Source organism: Cariama cristata, unplaced genomic scaffold, assembly GCF_000690535.1.
Source record: "Cariama cristata isolate BGI_N322 unplaced genomic scaffold, ASM69053v1 scaffold11029, whole genome shotgun sequence".
Classification (NCBI taxonomy): Eukaryota; Metazoa; Chordata; class Aves; order Cariamiformes; family Cariamidae; genus Cariama; species Cariama cristata.
In genome coordinates this window covers 38,703-64,203 of record NW_009634076.1, presented here as the reverse complement: position 1 = coordinate 64,203, position 25,501 = coordinate 38,703, and the positions used below count along the sequence as shown (strand labels likewise).

The 25,501-nt window shown below is 35.1% G+C and overlaps 1 protein-coding gene across 1 annotated transcript in view; it reads right to left on the bottom strand.

Moving 5' to 3' along the window:
• The window catches only part of LOC104166931 (dedicator of cytokinesis protein 9), an 87,193-nt gene that overhangs the window by 24,584 nt on the left and 37,108 nt on the right, over window positions 1-25,501 (bottom strand). Inside the window, exons 26-37 of the mRNA XM_009707032.1 lie at window positions 24,015-24,161; window positions 23,227-23,310; window positions 22,480-22,591; window positions 19,559-19,737; window positions 18,651-18,767; window positions 17,084-17,204; window positions 16,113-16,246; window positions 12,731-12,845; window positions 11,036-11,102; window positions 8,436-8,483; window positions 6,478-6,614; window positions 2,533-2,648 (exon numbers count right to left, since the gene is read on the bottom strand). Of these exons, the coding sequence (XP_009705334.1) occupies window positions 2,533-2,648; window positions 6,478-6,614; window positions 8,436-8,483; window positions 11,036-11,102; window positions 12,731-12,845; window positions 16,113-16,246; window positions 17,084-17,204; window positions 18,651-18,767; window positions 19,559-19,737; window positions 22,480-22,591; window positions 23,227-23,310; window positions 24,015-24,161 (1,377 nt within the window). The remainder of the gene's footprint in view (window positions 1-2,532; window positions 2,649-6,477; window positions 6,615-8,435; window positions 8,484-11,035; window positions 11,103-12,730; window positions 12,846-16,112; window positions 16,247-17,083; window positions 17,205-18,650; window positions 18,768-19,558; window positions 19,738-22,479; window positions 22,592-23,226; window positions 23,311-24,014; window positions 24,162-25,501) is intronic.

The following is a 25,501-nucleotide window of genomic DNA, read 5'->3' as shown; positions in this document are numbered from 1 at the left end:
TAAGTTCTAAAAGGCTTACTACTTCCAGATTTAGAGCAAAATAATGAAACATCTTAGAAATCCCTATCCTTATGAGGAAATTTATATAGTATCCTTTCTTCAGATGTCCCAACAGAGGTAGGTAGTTTGCTAGAACCACGTAGAGTAGTAGGAATTCACACAGGATCAGTTAAAATTCTACGGAGACACAGACATAACTTGTGATTTCCATGCTGTAATACATAACAGAAATCTGAATCCCCACCAGTAAAAGATGATCTTGAGCAAAAAAGTTGTCTGGCCTTCTATATAATATGTCAATTATTCCCAAAAAAAGCAGATTGGTATTACTAATCTAGTGGCCTTTATGATGGAGTGACTGCATCAGTAAACAAGGGAAGAGCCATGGATGTCGTCTATCTGGACTTCTGTAAGGCCTTTGATACGGTTCTCCAGAACATTCTTGCCACTAAATTAGAAACATTGATGGATGGACTGTTAGAAGGATAAGGAATTGGCTGGATGGCTGTGCCCAAAGTTACACTCAATGGCTCAATGTCCAGGTGGAAACCAGTAACAAGTGGTGTCCCTCAAGGGTCCGTATTGGGATCAGTACTATTTAATATTTTCATCAATGACATAGTGGGATCGAGCGCACCCTCAGCAAGTTTGCCGACAACACTAAGCTGTGTGGTGCGGTTGACACGCTGGAGGGAAGGGATGCCATCCAGAGGGACCTGGACAGGCCTGAGAAGTGGGCCTGTGTTAGCCTCATGAAGTTCACCAAGGCCAAGTGCAAGGTCCTGTACCTGGGTCAGAGCAATCTCCAATATCAGTACAGACTGGGTGATGGATGGATTGAGAGCAGCCCTGTGGAGAAGGACTTGGGGATACTGGTGGATGAAAAATTGAACATGAGCCAGCAACGTGGGCTTGCAGCCCAGAAAGCCAACCATATCCTAGACTGCGTAACAAGAAGCCTGGCCAGCAGGTCAAGGGAGGTGATTCTCCCCCTCCACTCTGCTCTCATGAGACCCCACACGGTGTACTGTGTCCAGCTCTGTGGCCCTCAGTACATGAAAGATACAGACATGTTGGAGCGGGTCCACAGGAGAGCTATGAAAATGGTCAGAGGGCTGGAACACTTCTCCTGTGAAGACAGGCTGAGAGAGTTGGGGTCGTTCAGCCTGGAGAAGAGAAGGTTCCGAGGAGACCTCACTGTGGCCTTTCAATAATATAAAGGGTGCTTACATGAAAGATGGAGAGAGACTTTTTACCAAGGCCTGTACTGACAGGACAAGGGGCAACAGTTTTAAACTGAAAGAGGGTACGTTCAGACCGGACACAAGAAGAAATTTCTTTTACAATGAGGGTAGTGAGATACTGGAAGAGGTTGCCCAGAGAAGCTGTGGATGGCCCATCCCTGGGAGTGTTCAAGGCCTTTGAGCAACCTGGTCTGGTGGAAGGTGTCCCTGCCCATGGCAGGGGGTTGGACTAGATGATCTTTCAAGGTCCCTTCCAACCCAAACCATTCTACGATTCTATGATTCTATGTATTTTAGTGCAGTTGATTGAATAGAACCTCCTGATTCTCCTACCTGTTTTGTTTGGATCTTGTAAACTGTTCTGGTATACTCTTACCTACTTTGTCAACATACTACACACAGATAACCTTGAAGGATTAGTGTTCATTCTTCTTCAAATCTTTAAAACTAGGTATCTTAATTTTCAATTCTGACATGAAGTCTGCAGACAGAACTGGTTCTAAACTCTATCTAATTAAATTACTAATAAAAGGAATCTCATTATAAATAAGCTTATGTTTTCATAACTAGATTAAAGAGAAGACACTAAATTTGAATCTTCAAGCAAGGATCTGGATACACTGCTCTAATTAGGGAAGAAAGAAGCTACAGTTATCTTCTCTCATTTTTATAGCTTCACCTTTATTGTTTGGAAAAGGTCAAAAAAACAGACAGGAGGAGTATGCAAGTCAGCATGTTATAAAAAGATTCCACAGGAGAGCTACAGTAACTGACACAACTAAAAAGAAGTCCTATTAGTGGACAAATTGAAATAAAGTTACAGAAAAGGAGCACACACAAATTACTGTTAATTAATGAGTGACCTAATGTAAGAAGAAGCCAAGTTCAATATAAAAGTCTGATAGCATCCAATTATGAATTATGGTTTTGCCATACAACAGATCTTTCACCCCACATAAAAGATAGTTTTACCACTAATATTAGGTGGACACTAAAGTTTCTAGAAACATTTTTAGGAAGTTAGGATGAGGAAGGAGCTTTTCCCACAGATTACTGCTGATCACTAAGGAGCCTGTATGCAATGTGTAACTGAAGCCAAAGCACTTTGCTGCGAGAGGTTATCAGCTTTTACATGAAACAATAATGAAATAAAATGCTAGAAATGCTAAAAATACAATGCTGTATTACTAGACTATAAAATATAAATATAATTTAAAAAATATTTTTAAAAAATATTTTTTTCTGAAAGATATTTAAGGGAGATGTTAACACCAAGTCAAGAACAAACCTTAAAAGCCATTGTGAATAATGATAGAGTATCCAGAATTGTAAGGCAAACTTCAGTGGCAATATTTGCTTCAAGTAAAGACTGGTGAAGAACATCTGCGTCTGAATGGCCATAGCCTATAGAAATTCCAAATGAAGTGTAAGTGCTGGATATACTCATTTACATGTTTCTTATTTCCAAAAGACTTCCTGAACTAGGAAAAGATTAACAAGTAAAAAGCCTGACAGAAGTTACTATTCAATACAGAAAAAGAATTCATATGCATTTAAATATTTGTCAAATATGTGTATATAATTATTCTAACCTAATTTGCACAAGATCATAAAATACATTAAGTACTAATGTCAACAACAGAAGCATTAAACAGCAGTTAAAACAACAAATGTCTGATGTTTCATATATATGTATGTATACACGTGTATATATATAAAGGTACATGGTTATATATATACACACACATGTATTCTTAAAATAAGTACAGCAGTAGGATGGAGTTACAGCAGAAAAATATGTATTGGTAATTTAGCGATGTTATAATGATCTCAAAGTCATTCATAAGTCAACCATTATAAAAACACAAAACACTGAGTTGAAGGAATACATCATGTACTTATATGCAGCTGAAGACTCACATAATTAATTCTGCTCTGTAGCAATACCATGCAATAACTCCGTCTTTAACAAAAATATTTTATTGCTTTTAGCTCCATACTGTATTTAAGTAATTTAAAAAACACATCCTGATTCAGCACTGGTTATAATATGTTGTTTATGTTCCCTAACATTGATCTTTAAGAACCAGATTGACAGATGTGCCCTGGGTGCTTTATAAAAATTTGGTCTGGACCACATTTATATGTTAGATTTACAGTCAACTTAGCATCACTAAATCAATGACAAGCATGACAAACTTGTTGAGACCAAGAAAAGAATAAATAACATATTCTTTTATAATGACACCTGGCCACCTTTTTGCTTCCCTGGCTGAACTATGCATGCATATCCAAAGCCACCAGTTTCTTTGGATTTTCTGTTAGGAAGTGTACACCTCTTTCCTATCATCTTTTACATTCTCTCTGCCTCTACCTCTTCCTCCCCCACTTCTTGGTGGTTTCAATCCAACTACATCCTTCACTCCTGTAATGACGGAAAGGAACAACTGGCATTCGGAAGTAAGTTTTAACACAACAGCCGTTTGCCAAACATTTTTCTTTTACTAAAAGTGTTCTTTTCCTCAAAGAAATGCAAAGAAAAATCGTTTTTCATAGCAATCACCTTTGGGTGAACAGAAATCCTTAAGTTAGCCTGTGGTTTCAGTAATGTTGCAGATACCAAGAGATGATGACTATTTTGAGAACTGCATTGAGGACAGGGGAAATAGTATTTAAAGTAGTAATTTGCTTGCTCTTCCAGTTAAGGAAAAAGGTGCAAGGTTTTTATAAATACTAAGTAAAAATGGACAGGATTCCAACCAGTTCAAATTTTGTTCTTCGCATAAATAATTTAGGACAAACAAATAAAGAGGTCATTGATTGATTACCCTGCATTACTACTAGAAAGAGAAGTTTTGGGCAGGATGCAAATTAAAGGAACATTCAATTTGTTTGAGTTAAGAGACTGAATTAGCAGTGCTTTTTCCATATATATACACTAAAAACTATCCTTGTTTCAATTTGCTATTATTTTAGAGAAGCTAACATTGTATTCTTCATGCATAACTAACTGGATTCTATTTTTCACATGTAACTGATGCCACAGAACTACAATTGCCACATATAATATGGACATCTGCCTGGACACGCACATGAACATGCACCCATACATTCACAGTACTGTAGAGTAACTGGATTTAAAACCATCTAAGAACACTGAAAATGGGATCATCTCTAATGACTACGAGCTTGACAAGGATCATATACTGCTATTACAGACCAGGGTATATCTCTTGTATTTCAGCATGTTTGCATGTCACTGTTCTACTGAATGTCCTCCCCTCCTCCAGCCCCAACAATACACATATAAATCTACATTCTTGCAGTTTGTACTGAGATGCTTTAGAAATTTAAACAAAGAGCCTAATTTCTTTCATACTTAAGCCCAAAACTATACTGAAATTCCTCAGAGATGTGAAATATCACTTACATCATTACTTCAGTTCTATTCCTTGCTTAAATTATTAGAAAGGGAGCAATTAAGTTTATAATTTACATTTATAGACAACTATCTTGCCAAAAAATCATGATTTTAGAAATAAGTAAAGTAACTATTTCCACCAGATACATCCCTCCTGTATGTATCCCATACAGGATACCTGCAAGATTTATTCAAGTTCTGAGAACTACTTTGGATACATGATATAGGCAGACTGACAACTAAACAAAACTAAAAGTTAGACAACAACAAGATCAAAGATATAAAAATCAATTTCACATTTGACATGGCTTTTACAGCAACATATTTTCACTTTGTAAAACCTTGGTCAATACAAAGTGTAATATCCTGATATTCATTGAATGTCCAATATTAAATAAAACTATTATCACTTTATGCAAGGTTACCTGAATAAAACACCTTCCTTCATAATTTCCTTCAGATGGAAAAGAACAGCAAGTTTCTTTTTACATAAGCATGCATTTATTAAAATCTCTCAGCTCACTGTTTCCTAAAAATCAGTAAACTTTGCCAAGTTCTGGAAGTATGAAACCTCTTTGTACAGGGCTCAGAAACAGCCATGTTATTTCCCAGAGGTTTTTTTTTAAAAAAATCAGTCTCTATCTACAAAGTATTTTACCTTACTGAATGTGCAGTCACATAGTGTAAAAGCTCTTTTGTGTATCAAAAAAAAATCTAGAAATTATTATGATACAATAGTAGCAGACTGATTACAAGGAAAAAAAATAAGTAATTTGCTCTATAGTTTTCCAACAATTTTAAAATCGAAGAATTGCATTTCTTATATTTAAACAGGCATGAGAATGCATTTATAAACAGAGAGGTTTGGTGGTTTTGGGGTTTTTTTTTGTTTTTCTTTCCGTGTTTTCCAGTAGACTTGTGCAATTAGGCTGTATATTACAGGTAACGAGCTAAAAGATTTTAAGTTAGATATGCTTTGGGAAATAAAAGGATGAACACAGTGAACATATAATTAACTCAAATAATTGCTTTACTGCACACAATTCTTTTTACTACCAATGTGGTATTTTACTGGATTAGTCAACCAATTTCATTGTTTTTTGAAGCTGAAAATTGAAAAGTGGTGCTTCAGAATACTTTATATACAGCATATTTTGCAATTTAAGAGCAGCATGTTTAAAAAGATAGGCCACAAGCAGATTTAGGTTTCAATACAGCAGTCTTATACAAGCTGACTTCAACCTGATTAAATCTTACCATTGTCTACAGAAATTCCAAGAATACTTGATATCTTTCTCACACTGAAAACAGAAAAATCACTTCATTATTGAACGCTTTTTCACTTCCAGACAAACCAAATCATGGGCTTCACAATCTCTGTAGAAATTCTAAGAAACTTATTTCTCCTTAGGGGATGTCAAAACATGGAGATACGGTCAGAGTGCATATATTTACTTTTAGACTAAACATTTATAAGACCCGTGGGGAAAAAAAATTAAGCTTACTAAAGCAAATAGAAAAAATAAGTAAATTTCGTAACTATGTGCAGCACAAAGTCAAAGTGCATATAATTTAAAAAAATTAAAATACAATTTCGAAATATGCTGTAGTTAACCACGCTCCATGTTATGGCATCAGCCAGCATTGATTGTTCTATCATAAAGCAGGGAACAGACCATCGACTGATTCCAGCTATTCGTTTGACCTAGAACAATAAAAGTCATTGAAATGCACTGGTGTGGCTCTGGGGCTTGTCTCTGGTGTTGTGGTACTGGTTGAGGACGACGAATGTTATCATGTCATGAGACTTACTGTGGTTAAAAGTGAGAGAGTTATCCAGGCTGCTCAGCTGCTGCAATCTGGCATGCATCATTCCTGTTCTGTTACGGGAAACAGGCAATGTCTGAGATTTTCGATCATGAACTATGGATCCCAACCCCTCCTGGTTCCTGCAAGATGGGTGAAATGGGATAGAAGCAAAAGTTAGACATGTCAAACTGCAGCAAGACAGGAAGCGTTAGTTAAGCACAAGAAGTTTTATAGAAAGAATTATAATGCAACCTATTTACTGTTTTATTCATAAAACAAAAATAGGTAGCTTAAAAAAAGGCATCACAGCAAACTCTTTCTTAAAACCTCAAAGCATGAAAGCAAAAGCACACAAGCAGTCACTCTTGAAGTGCTAAATTTACTTCAGAGCTTTTGAAAACATAAATATTTGAGAACATAAATATTCTGAAAGTATTCAGAATCCAAAACCAAATCCTCTGTTTTGATTGTAATAGTTTTAGAAAAGAGTTAGAAGGTCACACAGTGGTAAAATTAGAAAGAACACATGCAACAGGAGAGCAGGAATTAACCGAGGTGTTATCATGTACATCTTACCCAAGCAGGAAGGGAGAAGAGCCATATACTTTGTTAAACTTGCAGCAATCAAGTGAAGAAAACAGAAAAGTGATCTGTGTTAGCAATCAGTACAGCCTAACTTCCTATTGTGTACCACCACCAGAGCTGATGAAAAATGAAAACCAGTGCTTGAATTACAGAATTCCCTGTTCCCTTTCATTCTCTGTCATTTGTGTATTTTAGGAGTACGTGCATTGATTGTGACATACTTCAGCAAAATGACAATGTGAAAGACCAGAAAGCTACATTTACTGGGAAAATTCAGTATCTCTGCAGAACACCAGGTGATTTCTGTAGCTTACCATTGTTAGCGTTAACATGCAGTACAAAAACTAGGTGATCAGTAAACAAAAAGGAAGACTTCTCTACAAACTAGTCAAATAAATTAGTTGAAGACTTTTTACAAAAAGCCTGAAAATTGCAGACTCCTGTAAATCCAGTTTGAAGTACGTTTAAACACAAAGGTTACAATCATAAACTTAAAAAAGCCAGATTTATTTTGGTCTTTGATTTTTTTAGGGTATGTGAACAGAGATTTTTTTTCTGAAAAATCTCCAAGGAGATAGTCAAGACTGTCATTTGTAGAAAGAGATTCCCATACCATTAAATCCAAATTAAACCCCAAAAAGCTAACATTTTAGTTAGAATGCTTTACCACCCATAGTCAGCAACAACTTTCTCACTGAGTTCAAGAGGGCCAGTATTTCAACCCCACAAGTTCAGTTATAACAGTATTACCATGTCAACCACAGTGTAAGGCCTAAACAAGTTGCTATATTTTACTCTATTAAAAAACTACTTTGCATTAAAAACCACATTAACTCAAAGATATTCAAATAATTTAGTAAATGTTTCTGACTTAAACAGATTGTGTCCCAAACAGCCTTCAATGGGAACATACAGGTATCTAACAGTACTTTGGACTTCAAATTGTAAAACAGCAGCGTCGCAATGTTCACTACTCACCTTTCAGTAAAAACACTGTAAAATTCTAAAACATTTCAACGGACACAGTTTTATGGCCAAGTGAATAAACAAAACAACTAAATAATAAAATTTCTTCCCCAAAGACACTATTTCAAGGAAGAAAATGCTGTAAAAGATAGCATTTAAGGGGTGAATTTTTAAGTAACTGATAATAAACCCAACACACACACACACATCATTCTTAAACAGTTACCAGATTTTCAGACAGGATACAGATTTGTTAATAGAATAACCAGTTACTTACTTCAAAATATTATGTATCATTTCACAGTAACTCTTCTACTCATGCAATATACTTGTAACAGAGATTCAAGGCACATTGTACACACTATTATTCTTAGTGAACAAGACCGCAAAATTTAAATTCCACACAGTACCTGGCTATGTATCGTTTTCCCATGTACTGGAACTGATGTAAGCATACTCTGCAGAGAACACACAAGTCAGAGAAGGAACACTTAAAACAATCTCTTCTAGATTTAGGTACATTGGAATTATTCAATTACTTTTTTTTTGTTTAAAGATAAACTCTTAGGTCATAAAATTTCTTCATTTCTTCCAACCTTAAAATTCCCTTGCAATCCCCATGCCAAGAAAAGGTAAACATGGCTTTTCTGAAATCAGTCACAGATAGTTGTTGTTTTGGGTGAACTGGGATTAATAGCAAAAAGCACGTAAGGCTGCCTCCACACTCGGAGTCAAACCAGCTAGTGTGAGTTGAACAGTGACAAGGTAGAAGGGCCAAAAAGGGAAAAAACAGAATTTGTTATATTTGTACAGAAGAAATGTTTAGCCTCAACTATTACAGAATAAACTATGTGAAATGAGGCCCACAGTTAGTTATCTGCAAATGAATAGCAATTCAGGACAAGTAACATAAAGGATAGAAGCAAAGAGATAACCAGACATTACATATATACACATATCTTGCAAAATGTGCATAAGGGTTCAAAATACGGGCAATACATTTTGCCTTTATTTTCCCCATTTGTCTAAACTCTCTTGGTTACAGGTTGGGTTTTTTAATTTGTTCGTCTGTTATTGTTTGTGTTGTGGGTTTTTTGTTTGTGGGTTTGGGGTTTTTTTTTAAGGTCTCCAGATTCCAGGGTAACAACTACAGGGTTTCTGACAGAACTATTTTCTAAAGGGAATCTGCTTTCACAATAAGAGGATAAAGGCAAATCTCCCAAAGTAATTTTTCATTAAGAGAAATCTATATGACAATATGATACTATATTTTAAAGAATCATAATACTACTGGTTCAGATCTAGCAGGAAAGTTGAAAGTACAACCTAATTTGCCAGGTGCCTCTGCTTGCCTTCACAACTGGTAAGTACACAACACTGATGACTAATAAACTAGAAGTCACCTTTTCAAATCAAGAAAAAAGGTGTGAATGGAGGATGGAATAATGATTTTATTTGAGTCTTTTCCCACTGTAAGTAATTATGCTGATAATTCAGAACACTTAATGCAACTTCCCTTGTCCCTCGGGTAAGAATATTCTAAAAGTTCTTTAAAGTGTAAATCCAAACCGAAAGCCAGTCTTCAGGCTCCCTTCCATGTGCCAGCTGTGAATGGGGGAGAAGACTGGCAGACAGTCTCTTCAACTCAGCTCCATTTTGTACTGAGACCTTAAGTAGATTAGCTGTCTCCAAACTGCAGAGTCAGAATGGTGTTTGCCTCCCTCAAACTTGTCACTGTTTGCAAACTAACCTCAATTCCCCTTTCTGATATTTCTTGTCTTTTTTAGATTCTAAGTTTTTGCAGAAAAAGTTCTTTGCATGGCAAGTACCTACCTACCAGAAACACTGCCTTACTGAGGTAATGAGAAACTACTGTAATGACCTGTGTTAATAAAAATTATTAACAAAACAAACGTTATTTACATTGGCAAAATACTCCTAGAATTGGAAGAGGTAGACTTTTCTGAGCCTTGTTCCTGCTCTAGTTTAAGGAACTGTGATGTCATCCACTGCACTAACAAGATGGAAATTTTATTCTGTATTCCGTATACTGCTATTGTGATGGAAATTTTCTTTGATAATGAGTAATTTGAGATTACTGATTTGATCACAAACCAATCCTATCCAGCCCTTAAATAAGAAGTATCTAATGGCAAAATAGTGTTCGCCACTGATTCTGTACAGTTTACACCTCAGGCTTCAGAGAGTCTACTAAGTAGGCTCATTTACTTGTTCAGTTCTGTCTCTGGTACAATCAGTATCATGTCAGATGCACTCAAATGACGAGTTAAAATGCCATCTACAATATATTCCTAAAATAGACCTCGAGTAGCACATTCCATAACATGGTAACGACTGATATTACATTGATGTAGCCTCTACTACAGAAACAAAGGAAAGCAGTGCAGTGAAACAAGCAAGGCAAGCAGAAAGGCTTCTGCGGCACACCACTTCAAGCAAATGGCACGTTCTTCACTTTTTATTCATGTGTCAGTCGATTCTCATGAACAAACACACCAAGTGTGCATAGGGATGGAGTGTAGCCATTGATAATAAATGCTGGAATCATCCTATATCCTTTCCCTTACAGAATGGCAGAAGACGCAAGAGGAATGCTAGGAGGATCCCTTCGTTCCTGAAGTTATGCAATTCAATCGACTTTGATATGCAATCATATAATTTCAGCAGTTCACATTACAAGATGCGTTTTGATGTAGACAGGTAACAAGACAGTTGGTTTCTCTTCCATGAGCACAGCAATATTCTAAGCACTACTCGCTGTTTAGGAACTTCCTGAGGTAACTTCTGTATCGTCCAGTTCCAGAAACTATCATGGAATTGGACAGACATGCAATTACGCACATCAAGTTAAGGACTTCCAAACAGATCAAGATGGCATTATTTTTTCAAACAAATACATCAAAATGTACATACACACTTATATTCACACTCATTTTTTAACAGCATAGCAAAACATGTGATGTTATGAGAAGCTCAACAAAAATCTTACTCTGTAATTGTGAAAAAGTCCATGAGTTCAGATTTCGTAGCCTTGTTCCAATATGTAAACAATGCATCTAGGAAAACGAAAAATATTAAAAACAAGACAAAGGCAGCAAGCACACAAAAATATTAAGTAGAAGAGTTAACATCAGTTCTTAGTTTTCAGATAAGGAGGATTCAGAGAATCCAAAAATGGCCTGTGGGGTAGAGATAACTATTACTATTTAAAGTTTTCCTTGAAGCTGATTATACAAATGCACCTATCAATTCTCCAAATGAGTTTCTACAATATGCTTTTAATTAATCCATATTATTCCCATACAATTTCATATTTTAAATAGTAATAATTGTGTAGTCAGTGGTGACTACAGTGTTCCAAAAATAGAAGACTTCCAAATACTTAGGACTGTTAGTTCTATAACCTCCTTCTTTATAGATTGTTCTCAACATTTTTTACATTCAAATTAATGATTTCTTCTTTTTTAACTTAAAATGTTTTACTCTGGGTAGTTTTTCAGTACAGATTTCAGATTTTCTTTATTTGCACAGGTTTCAAAAATGGCTATACAGTAGTTTACAGTAGTTTGCCTATACATTTTTTACAGTAGTTACATAGCCAAGACCTAGCCTCTTTTGTCAAAAGTGTTCAAAAATTAGCTAACAAATTCAAAATTGTTACAAAATATGTGTCAAAGTTTGTCTGACACTTGTTCTTTCACAGGAGAACAGACACCCAAAAATCTCCACTGTGCTTATGTAAATTTTATCTTGAATTTCCTAGAAATTCAATTAGAATAAATTAGAAATTCTAATATTTGCATATTTCAAAGCATAAAATAGTGAAAAAATATTTTTGAGTTTTACTGTTCTTTGTAATTAAAATACTTAAAATAATACTGATGTAATCACATTAAAATCCAAGGTTGTGACTGGATATTGAATACTTATTAACCTTTCAATTCTCATTCTTGATTAAGTGGTGTAATAAATTAGAGTTCAAGTACTACATAAATTTGATTTTTAGAAATTAACATCAAAATAGGCATAGAAAATAAATTAACTACTTTTGATATGTTTAGCACAAACTGAAAAATGAAATCTTTTTACCAAAAGGGACTTGCCTTCTTTTTAAAATATTGATCAAGGATAGGGATGATTCTGAGATGTATGATCCTAGTAAAAAAACTAAGATTTGCCATTCATGCAGTATTTCTATACCTCCCCACAACCTTCTCCAGGATAATATGACTTCTTCAAAAATTCCACAGATCATCTCACAAACATCCCAGAAAAATGAAGAAGCACTGATATTCCCATTTCAGAAATGGGCATACACACAGCAGTCAAATATTTGGTTCCCTGTCATACAGGGAGTTCTGTAGAATGGAGGAAAGGACTACCCCAAGACTTCTGCTGTTCAACGAACTATTCTTCACCTCCCTTTTGCAAACTGGACTGTACAATCACACATAGATATTTGCTTCCTTACCAAGTCCTTTAGTTAGCTTCACACTTTGAAGGAATAATGAGTACTTAATGCTTACAAGGTTTCAGTCAGATCAATCACACTTATTTGTAAAACGCAGCACAACACGGTACCTACACCTAAAAATATTCTCCTGATTTTGAAAAGTTATTGAAATCACAGTCATAAACCCAACACATGATTTCGAATTTATGAAAAATAAGTGGAATTACCTACCTTCTGACATACTTCTTAAAATATGAAGGAAACACATGAGCAGACTTTTGATCTCTGCTTGGTCGAGTTTGTCATATCGAACTACAGAACTTCCTAAAGTGCTGCTCTGTTGGTTCTGAAAAGAAAACAGACATATTTTGGCTGAAGAGTTCTTAAACTGATAATAAACTAAAATGTTTTAAATTGCCTTATTAATTCCTGCAACAGAAAAAGGATCTCTGAACAAAGACAGAAATGTTTCATGTAGAGACAGGTCACTAAAACACACATTACACACGTGAAGTATACCAAATTAAGCCTCTTCACCTTTGTTTATTTTTGTTTCCTTCTTTGTATGATTTCCTCCCCTCCTCCTGAGAGGGAGGAGTAAGAGGAAAACTCACCTAACAGTGATTATTAATCAAGTTAATTATATATGGATACCCACATTGTAGAAATCGGGTATGCCACTTCTGCCCAGAAGAAATACTTTAAAAATAAGTGCTACTGTTAGATGACACATATATGCTCCTTTGCTTTTTGAAGAGACTTTATGCTGAACTGTAGACAAACCTGCCTCTACAAAATTCTTTCCATTTAAAGATGTAAGAAGCTCAGGGAAAACATACATGAATGGCAATGATACGCATTCTGAAAGATAAACTACTGGTAAGTAACTTGCCTTTGCCGCAGAAAAACATTTAAAAAAACATTTAAAAAAAAAAAAAAATCTTTCTCTTTCTCCCTGCTTCATTTGTTTATACAATTCCTACACTTGCAGGAAGTTAATCAGGAATGCTTAATACTACAGTCTGTCCAAAAAGAAAAAAAAACCATAACTGATCTTTGAAAATGTGTACCTTAAAAAAAAAAAAAAAAAATTAAATCTGTGAGAATATATAAATTGAACTTTAGGCAAAGATTCATCTGTAAAAGTATAATTTCCACATGGTCAAGTGTTACAAAATCCTCAGTCTGAAGTTTTTATAGATATACTATATAAATGTTTGTTTAAAGGATAAATTACGCTCTTTTTAGTGCCTAATTCTCACTTCCAATATGGGGCCACTTATGCGAATGGAAAGTGAACCAGACATTTGATAAGTTTTCTGTAAAGTCAACAGCCTGGTACAATTGGTCTGTGCAATTCTGGTTTCTACAAGAAAGTTGGACCATCTTGGCTCCATGACGTTTTTAAGGACACACATCAGTGTTGGAAAAAATCCTTCATGTTAAAATTAGGAAAAAAAAACAAAAACAAAAAACAACCAAACACAACCACATAGACTGAAGGGAGAAAAGCACTTGGTTTCACAAACAAAGCGAGAAGTGCCAATACCTCAAGGGTAGACCCACCCTTCCAGGAACACTCCTCACTGAAAGCAGGAGACATGCTAATCCACGAGGGAATATTTCACAGCATACGCATCAATTGACTGCTGAGCCCTTTAACGTGTTCCATGTAAAAGGAAAGAATTGCTCTCCTAAAACAGTCTGTGCAAATCTGTCACGTACTAGCCATGGAATGGATACGCAGTGAAACTGAATGTGAAACTATGATTAATACTAGCCAGAAATTACTGTAATTTAGGAGGAAATGGACACCTATATAAGTGTGCTTATTGCAGATTCTAAAGACCTCACAAACTGTTTATCTTTGAAATGTCTCTGGTGAACAAGGAGGTGCTACTATACAGCTTCATGGATACTGAAATAGAGCAGGCAACTAATGGGTGGCAGAGTAGAAACAGAATTTGAGTTTCCTAGACTTTCGAATACTGTCCAGAGCACTAGATAATATCCCCCTCTAAAATAGTTGAACATGTATGTGTATAAAACCAGGACTATAGCTACTCACAAGCTTAATTTAAAATCATGTCAACCTATAAAGTATGCATATATTAAAATAGAAACTGATATACTTCCAGCCAATTCTGATTCCACAAGCATAGTTCTACAGGTTTATTCTGAAAGAAAATTAGAACAAAAACATGGCTCTTCAGTAACGGTATCAAGCAACGAGCAAAAACTGGAAGATAACGTGCACTGAACAACTGATCTACTAGAAAGAAAGTTTGGAAAGCAACAAATAAGAAGCCAGGATTAAGTATGATTTGGGGAAAATCTTAACAGCATGCAAAACATAAATCCTGTATTACCTAACTTGGCAGACCAGAGTAGAATTTTCAAAGGACATTGACTCCTTTGAAAACCCTTTTACTTGGTAAAAACACTACACATTAGTAATTAACAACATGACGACTAAGTAATAGATGACAGCATTGCCATTTAGCAACAGTGTATGCACAAGATACTTCTTTATTTACTTAGTCCACATCAAAGCAGATTTTTTACTTCTATTTATATTAAAGATGCTAAGACTCAAATTCTGCTGCTATTTAAACTGATTGGATTTTTATGCTTGAATTAAATCATGTACATGAACTATTCCAGGTTTGGCATTTAAAGGTATTGTGCATGGTTACATTGTACATATTTGGCTTGAGATTCAACTGTTGCAAAGAAGTGGCAAAACTACTGATCACACACTTCACTCCGAAGCTTAACTAGACCAAGCACAAAAACCAAGTACTTCTTGGAACTGAAGAGTGAAAGCAGCATGCAAAATTTTCTCTGGCAAAGCTGGAATTGTCAGAAGTGAAAAATCCATAGTAACACGGTTTTTCTTTGCAGGGTGAGAATTTTCTTCTTCTTCTCCATTAGGGCGCATAGCATGAGCAGAGTGCCTTCTGAGAAGCTTCTCTCTCTGCCACACGAAGGCATGTCAGAGTCAAGGGGAAAAAGTTAACATGTTGTGACTCGCACAACAAGATCTAAGAAAATGAAATGTGATCAGTATCAATACAAGCTCTAGAAAGACATGACTGAATACCTCATAGCTACTGCAGCCAGAGCTCCTAATTTGTAACAGCTTTAAAGTGAAATGATTTAGAAAAGTCAAACTAATATAAAAGAAATCACAGCAACTGGTTTTTCAACATTTTTAAAAACGCTACGTATACTGTGTATAGAATAGGATGGAGTGAAAGTCTTCACAAAATCAAAGCAGCTGTCCTAACTAGAATTCAGTTCTCTCAAGCGAAACTCAATACACTTCATCTACTGCCTTTCTCTAGCAAGGGAAACAACAACTGCTTGCTTATGTCTCTACATTGAAAATCTGTTTGTATTTTCTGCAAAACAGCTTAAGAAATGCAATGCAAAAAGAGTTCATGCGGTAATCATTTTGCAAAAGAAAAACTTATGTAAAATACTGCTCTACAGTTATTCTAGAAAGTCCATTCCCAATGGAGATGAGAGAAGTTAACTCCTATGAGAATTAAGATGAAATTTTAGGAATATACTTCGGGGGTTTTATTTTGGTTTGGTTTTTTTTTTTTACCTTGTCAAGAGAATTGCTCTTGTCACTGTGTCTTTCTGTGAGACTGTTTCCCGAGTCTGTACTTATAAGAGAGCCTCTTGAGTCAGCGTTCCTCACGCTATTAATATTTGGAGTTGATGTGGTGTACGGGGAAGCTAAAAAAAAACCAAACCCAAAACAATATAAAAATCTCAAACAATACATACACCGAAAAAAGTCACTCCATAGTTTAGTCAGAATTCTAAACCCACCATATATTTTTTTTTAAGGCGGCAAATAATTATTTCCATTTAGTTACTTTTAATGAAGACAAACTTATTCTAGAGTTTCAGCAAAGTATGTATGTATGTATATACATGCAGACTTACATACAACTACACACACGTGCATAAAAACCATTAGCAATACATACACACTTGCATGAAGAAGCACGTATATTTAAAAACTCCTCTTCCCCATTTTTCATCTTTTTTTTTTTTTTTTTGACTAGTAAGTGACACAACTAATTACAGCAGCTAACAACAAACACATTAAGACAACAGACAGGAGGATGCCCACAGGTGTGCACAAGCAGGACTCTACGTAGGGGTGGTCTCTAACATCAAGTACAAAATTGTTGGTTATGGCACTCCTGCCATCAGTGACTAAGGCTAGTCTTGTCTCCTATTTCTCTGCAGCAACACAAGGGCTATCAACTTTGATGGGGGAAAAAGCATCTCTCTCCAGGAAATAGCTTTAGTTTCAAACAGAAAAGCAAAACCAGAAAGATCTGAAAAGAAAGATCTGAAAAGAAAGATTTCACGTACAGACCATGAATGCTGGCTCACACTGAACAGCTGATTGCATTAGGGTTCTGTTAATGAAAGTAGCACTAACATTCAAGTATATACGCAGAAAGCACCCAAAGTTGGACATACAACAATTATTTCTGGTAATGAATGAAAAAGGAAACTTGTTCCTTTTTTAATTATTTTATTTTTTTAAGTGCTTACCAATGCCAGAGATAACACCGAATAGATCTTTAGGAAGATTGTTATCCAATGTGTTTCCTGATTTTTGTGGTGTTACTAGCTGACTTGCAGTTGGCAAATTAAGCGCGTCATCCTTTGCACTCTGTTTGAAAAAGAGAGGAAAAGGTGATTATTGTTTTCCAACATTATGGACTTAGTGAATATGACATACTTTATCTTCTAGAGCAGTATTTGTTACACATTTCTTTCTTAAATTTTAATTTCTATTAAATATGCTCAAAAGCATATAATGAGATGTTCAGGTATTTGCACAAGCCTGAGATAGTCTAAAACTTAAGATACCTCAGGAAACATTGAAGAAATGAATATTCCATCGTATTTTAAACACTACAAAACAAGACATTTCTAAAAAACCCAAATTACTTCTATTTTTGTCCCTATCTTGCTGTGTTCCATTTGGTATTAAGAAACAAATTCACAATACCCTTCCAACAAGAGAAATGTTTAAGTGTTTGAAATAAAATACATTAATAATTAAATCTTAGATTTAATAATTATATACAACTATAATATATCAATATACACCTTCACAAATTCCATATGAATTCATTCTCCTGTAGTCCTCTTATGCTACAGCTGCTCCAAAAGCACACTCCTTTAAGGTTAAAAATTCTTCTCTAATTTCTAGAAAAGTAACCATTTTTTTTGTGGTCCACTTATTTCAGCATTGGACTGAATTGAAAAATAAGATTTTTAAAAAAAATAAAAATCTACATACAATCTTTTCTGCTGAACAGCAGCAGCAACTACTGAATCTGTTGGGATTTTAGCAAACGTAACTAATTCGCTATGTGTTAGATGCTGGGGGAGTATCCTCTTGCATAAAAATGAAGTATGTACAAGTGCCTCCAATGCCAGGATCTACAAGAACAGAGGCAAACTGTTTATACAAACTGGCAGGCAGAGTAACGAGAAGTGTAATTTTTGACTAAAAACAATGAAAATTTAAGGAAAACTCCTCTTAGAGAAATTGTATCAAAACTGGGTAATAGATACAAAGGGAAGGCCATTAGACTGCAGAAACAACTAGTATTTTTTATTTCGACTACACTGTTCCTTCAGCTTCTTTGGCTGCTCTTAGAACACTCAAAGATGCAGCGTGTCTGATCCTGTGTGGTCTGTAGTTTGTATTGAAATATAGGCACATGCACCAGAAATATAGAAAAAGCAAGATGTTACATGGCAGTATAATCACTTGGCATTAGAATGATGCTGTAGCAATCTGTGTGGCCTAGCATTCTCCAAAAAACTTCAGAGGTTAAGTAGGTATCAATCAGGGCACTGTAACCTCTACGTAGGACCAAACTAGCCAGTTATCTCAGGCATAACTTAGCTGGACAAGAGAAACCGCAGCCAAAATCATAAAGGTTAACTAAGCTTTTAAGCTCAGAAAAAGCAAGGACAACAAACTCGGAGAATTCTGAAGCTTATGAAACTCTTTGTTTGTCAGAAGTACGCAGTGTTTCATATACATGTTACCAAGCACGACAAAAATAATTCAGAATACTAAATAGCAATGGTTACTCACATTGCTGGAAGGGTTAACAGGAAAGGGAGACACATCTTTAACATTGATTCGTTGAACATTTTCTATAAGCAGTCCAAAGAGCGGCAAATACATAGTGGCTATTCTTGCTTGATGGATCTAAATAGAGTTTAACAGTTCATTAACAAATTACAGGTTTAATTTTTAATCACCAAATTTTTTTTAAGCTGTTCACTCCGAAAGTACACAAAAAGGAGCATTTAATAAATATTTGCCAAGCCAGAGCCCACATTCATGAGTTCATAAATGGTAAAAGCAGTGATCATCACTGTATTTCATTCTAATTTACAGAAGGTCAGTACATTTTATTTACTGTCTCAATATAATGCAGAAAAAAAACTAAATTAATGTGATTTTAGCTAAGACTAACCAAGTAAATTAATATTATGTTAGCTTGATAAATTAATGATATCTTCCATTAAAATTTTATGGCTTCTCCACAGCACAGCCAATGATAAAAACAAGTCAGGAAAATTAAAAATCAGTCAAATTTTACTACCATGGCTTGTAGCTTTCTTATACTCATTTTACAAATAATAGACGATGGAAGGACAGCTGCCAAATATTAAGAGCTAACGGTTAATGAAAATAAGAGCTTTAAAAATGTTCGTAAAAATCTGATTACTTTAAGAACAGCAGTTAGATTACACTGCTAAAATGTAATAAACACATGTAATTACGTTAAAAGATGCTTTGTGCTTTCATTTGGTAAAAATATGGGATTTGCAGATTGATTTTGATAGAATTTTCATACATAATTTCATCACAATCTGAACAGAAAGAGTATTGCTGCAAATTAACATGGTTTTTTGTGAAAAAAGAAACACTTTTTGTACGTGTGCACACTTAATTTTTATTATTTTGTACTATTAGCATAGCAATACACTTACCCTGGAAGCATATCTATCATCAAAAGCATGTTTTATCATCAAATTCTTGAGCACACTGATAGCAATCTGCCGCACGTCTCTGAACTCTTGCAACGCATTGCCCACCTCCCTTAGAAGCAGTCCCACTAAGAAGTGATTTTTACAGAACTCATCAGTTAATGAATAGTCCAGGTGAAGGTCTGGAAGTAAAGTACAAGTTCTATGTAAGGAATTGTATTATTTAAATCAATTTATCAATTAACTTAAGGCTGAACTAAAACATTTCCAACATTATCGACAAATTTATATATATAGTAATACTTATTCACATATCCCTAGCCCAATTCACTGCATAATGGATGCATTTATTAAACAGACAGTGATGATGTATATTCAGCCAACAGAAGCTGGAGAAATCTAAATACATTATCTAAAAAAAAGATTTTATATACTGTCCAATATTCAAAAGTGTTCCTATTAAATTTACCTGGACCAGCACCTTATAGCTCCAAATTCAAATTTTAAATCTATATTCAGCATTGAAAACACACACAGTGCACAAAGGTTGCTCACATTCTATCTTTCAGGAATTTAGTCTTATGGTAGAAGCAGAATTTAATTTTTAGTCTGTGGTTTTGTCTGAGGTTAGTAAATTTGAAGGACTGCAAGCAAAATGTGGATTAAGAAGCTTTAGGTTTCTGTACCACAATTTTAAGTTCCTTCTTCATTACCTTACACATGTATTTATTATGAACATAGACTACAAAGCCTGCTAATAACTGTGATCTTGGTTAATTGATATTCTCTAAGAAAGCGGTCCCAAAATTTGCAGCGTGTAGTAAAAGTGTAATGAAGAGACTGCATTTGCAACACACGTCTCCAAATTAAGCAATGGCTTCTCAATATATCAGAACACAAAAGGACACAATAATATTTAAACAAGATAACTTAAATGAATCTATGGAAATTAGACCTGCATTTTAATACAGTAGGCAATTTTTCTGCTACAATTAAACAAGACTATATTTTCCAGAAATATTTATATACTCAGTGTTAACTGTAATAGAGTTGGAATTAAAGAACACTTTATTTGACCATTTGTGCTTAAACCACTGCAATGCAATTTTATGTCATAAAGTATTTCTAGTAATAACTGTAAATATATATTAAGCCCCACATAGACATACAGATACTACATAGACACACGCACACAAAAACACAGCACATCTGACACAGCAAACTGCTTCCCTTTACAAGTATTTTTTGTGTAACAAAATAATCCAGTTCATTTATGTACTGAATATCTGACAGCTTAAAAGAAACTTTAGCTTGAGTATCTCATTTATTAGAAGGTATGTATGTTTAAAATTTCAGCTGAGGAGGTGTTCAAGAGTTTCTCATATTCACTGTCATTGTTCAATACAGCAATCAAAAACCAGATGCTAATCTCAAAGCACTTTCATTTTTCAAAGAACTCTCCCACTAAGGGAATCCCTTACGTCAGAAAGAAACATAGATGAGACAGCACAGACAATCTACAAGCCGCCTTCACGCTCACTCAAGAGCCAACCACATCACCGGAGATCTCTTGTGCTTGAGACAGCAACACGGAGCCAGAAACACTTCTGATAAAGGTCATCTTTCCTGGCCAAACTCCTAGTTCACTAGGGAGCAGCATTTTATACTGTTCTTTATTGTGTAATCAGAAACACTATTTTCTCTAGTTTTGCTCTTTTCTTAGGATCCCTAAACCAACAACCCATAGTCTCTTTTCTATGGAAACATTTATGCAGTGTTATTACCCAAGACACTTTCGAAGTCTGAAGAAGGCAAAGACAGAAACAAGTTCTATGCAGCTGTCCAGCTCTGAGTCCCAAATCTTGTTCTACCACCTCGATGAAACCATTAAATAGTTATACTCAACTTTACTAAGCCAGCAGAGTCTACTGAATAAATATTTCAGAAAAAAATAACCTAATCTACAAAAATATAAACGTTAGGCAGGTTTACTTGTTACTTGTAAAAACACCTTCCTCACCTCTGCTTATTGACATCTGCTATAGTTCAATGCCTGGAAGAAATTAATAATGTCTTCACAGCCACAAATGCAATAGCTAACGTACTATCTGTTTTGGCACAAGGCTAGATGTACAAGGAGCCCAGCTGGGCTAAACAGGGCATTCATGACTGAGGTCCAGTGCCAAAAAAAAAACCACAACCAAAACAACCAACAACAAAATGTACATGAGGTGGAAGCAAGAACAAGCTACAAAAGAGGAATATAGAAGAATTGACCAAGTACACAGTGATAGTGCCAGGAAAGCCAAAAGCTCAGCTACAGCTGAAACTGGTAAGGACATCAATGGCAACAAGAACAGCTTCTACCACTGCGTTAGCATTAAAAGCCTGAATAAGGAAAACTTGGGATATTTGTTGACTGGGGACTGTGATTTAGAGACAGTGGGCTTAGGTAAGGCTGAAGTATTCCATAGCTTCGTTACCTTATCCTTCACTGCCATGGTTCCCAGGCCTTCAGAGTCTACAGACTAGCTTCAGGAAAGAGAAATATCAGCAGTGGATGAGGATCAGGTCAGGAATTTCCCTCGCACTGCACACCTACCTACAGGAGTCTTGCAGGTTTCTGCAGCTAGGGAATTAAAGGCTAACTCATGGAAAAAAAGCAAACTTAACAATCATAGCAGGAAAGGGAGCCAGAGTCAAGGACGTAGTTTATTGTATCTGTCAATGATGACATACTTTGGGTAGATTACCACCTAAACTATTCCTTTAAATTTAAATGAAAGGATTATACCTTTAGGCTTTCATTTAACAATTTTGAGGTTTCCAACATCTCATAGACCTGAAGTTACACAGCCTACACATCTAATAATAAAAAGGTGACATCTAAGAAATATACCATACGCTTCTTTGGAAGAATTTACCTTGGTATCTCTGAACTCTGCCTTTTCCAAATGGCATTGGTAGATTCAAAGGTATGTAGTGCTCATGATTACAGACTACACGGAGAAATTCAAATTTGAATTCAAAAAGAGTCTGCAAAAATAATTTTAAAGTATAAATTAAACAACTGATGCAGTGATTTGAATAACACTTTAAAAACAGCTTTCTAACACAAAAGGGTGATTTCTCTTGGTCTTGGAGTACGAGATACAGACCTGTCAAAGTTCCACGTCAGTACAAAATAATTCCAGTATAATTTATACTTGACAATTGGATATAGTTCTATGTACTGTTCCCATTGTCCAAAGTTATTGAAGTTTACTAGCATATTATGTATTGATGTAAGAAAAGTTCGGATTCACAGAAGAAATCCTTTGGACATCTAGTACATGCTTTCACCACTACAGTAAATGTACAGAACTTAGCAGATATCAACTCTTCCAACTTCAGCCTTTCTCACATTCACACTTAAAATTTCTGCTTAGTGTTGCACACCCACCCAACACCACTTTTGCAATACACACGCTCCAGGCTGGTAAAGTTGCACCTGAAGATGGGAATCAAAATATAAAAAAGTGATTTGACGGAAAAAAAACAAGTGCTCTAGGCACAGTACAGGGACTTCCAATGTAACTGGGAAGAAGTCTGAAGACTTAATGCAGGACGCTATCCACATGCATCAAGAAAAGGCAACTCCTAAAAATAGTTTGTTTAAAAACACTGAGTACCTTTGGATCTCCTGGGGCAAAGCAGCTGATGTAGTTATTGATTTGCTTGAAAACAAAGCCTCTATCCATAAAAGTAAAACACCTCTGGGAAAACAAACAAAACCAAGATAGAATTGATTTTAGTACAGTCTCAGTGCTCAGAAATTGTATTTCTGTATTTAATAAGTTTATTTTCCAAACACATTATTGATATTTCAGTTTGAATATAAAAACTAATAAAACAAGCAAACTAAATATATGTGTACATATGAGTACCAAATTTTCCCTTAGAGTGCAGAATGTAAACAAATTGCAAATAAAAAGCAGTTTGAAGAGAACTCTATCTTGACAGAAACAAAAATGACATGCCACTAGCAGCTTTATCTACAATTTTAGTTCCTATCTTTTTTTCACCCTGCTAGATCTTAGTGGCTTGAAAAAGGAAAGACACTGGAAGACTGTCTACAGAAAAATGCATGTAAGTAAAACACTACTCAATGTATGAAGCTTTTGTAGGATTAGAAGGTAACTTAGATGATGTTTTTAAAGAAAAAAAATAAAATCAAAATACATTTTGGATAAAATATAAATTAATTTTAAAAAATATAAAATTTTTGAACAGATGTCTTCTTGATTAAAGAAGATGCAAAGTATACTTCAATGCATTTTAACTTGGACATAGAATTATATTTAAAAAGCATAACGCATATTCAGTTTTATATGAGTTAGCTTTAAGATTGTTTAAAATTCATGAAGAGCCAGTATTATTGAAAAAGTAACCACAGAGCCCAAGTCGCTTGTGTACCTACTTTTATAAAGGCAGCAAGGCTGTGGTTGGCATTTTTTGAAGCCTCTGGATTGTCTCTGTACTTCTGAGTGATGTGTGGCATTAGCATATTAACAACTGTTTCAACTGCATGATGAAAGGAAGCGGAAAATCTCTGGTTTCGCAACAGCTAGAAACAAATTCAGATACAATATTTAATAAGGTTTACAATACTAAAATATATCAGAAAATTTACTTTAGCTAAGATACAGATAACCTGACAGGGAGACGGGAGACAAGGCAAGTTTTCAAATTTTCTTATTTGTCATTTAAAGTAAAGTATTTTTAAATTCAAAATTTTCCTGAACTTTCTAGACTGAAGGGGGAAAAAGGAGCATTTGGTTAAAAGAAAATAGTACAACATGCACTAACAACTGTTACTAAAATTCAAGCAAGGCAGTCTTTGATGACAAAAACACAGGTATAAAAGTTTGTAAGTGTAATGCATTAATATTTTTCTGTACTACAATAAACTTGATGACAGAAACTAAGAATAAAAGAGAATCCTTTAATTTTATCTGTCTTCCTTTCCAAAGCAGACACCAGCTGGTTCACACATAGTAACTGCATAATCAGACTCTCTTTTCTGTCTTGGAAAAAAAAACAGGTTTTGCTGTTCTGTAACTATCTTTTTAATAATTCCTTTGCCTTTTGCCATTGTGGAAATTCTCATCCATGCTTCTTTCTCTTGCTCAGCAACGACTTCAAATCTCAGCTCTTCCAAGCTTCAGAATCTTACTCTCCATGTTTTTAAGTTTCCACAATCAGAACTGTTCTCCCTTGCTTTCAGGTAGCTTGCCAATTAGCTTAAAAGATTTCCTCTACATTCACAACTTCCTCCTTTCTACTCACCATCTATATTATCTTCTTCAATGATTTTGTACCTTCTGACCAGTATTGGTCAGTAAGTTTTTGGCAGTCAGTTCCATTTTTGGCACTGCAGAGCCTCTTTTATTTCTCTACATCTTACAATCTTTAATAAAGATTCTGTCTTTTGTCTGAAGGGACTTAATGACAGGTGGTATGAGGCTGAAGAAGTCGATGTTGACAAAAACTGTTTCAACTGTACAGTCACTACGTCTTTTCTTTCTGAAAACTGAAATCAAAACATCCAAGTGCTCTGAATACTTTGTTATTTAAATAGTGGGGTTTTTAATTACACTGAATGCAACATTCTTAGGCAGAACAAGTCACTGTCAATGCCCTGCACAGATTGATGATTACACAGTTTTCTCCCTTTGTGTTTGAACTGTGCTCCGAAGTCTCTAGTTCTATTTAAAAAAAAAATATTAAAAAAAAAAAAAGATATATTAAGGTTAGAAAGATCCCTGTATAAATATCAACAGTACTCAATAATGAACTAACAATTAAAAATCAAAAATTCCATTGGTGGGTACGCCAGTCAGTGTCCTATGATAGTCTTGTAACTCAGTCTTTGTTGGATAGTATTTAAATATTTTTAAAAATACT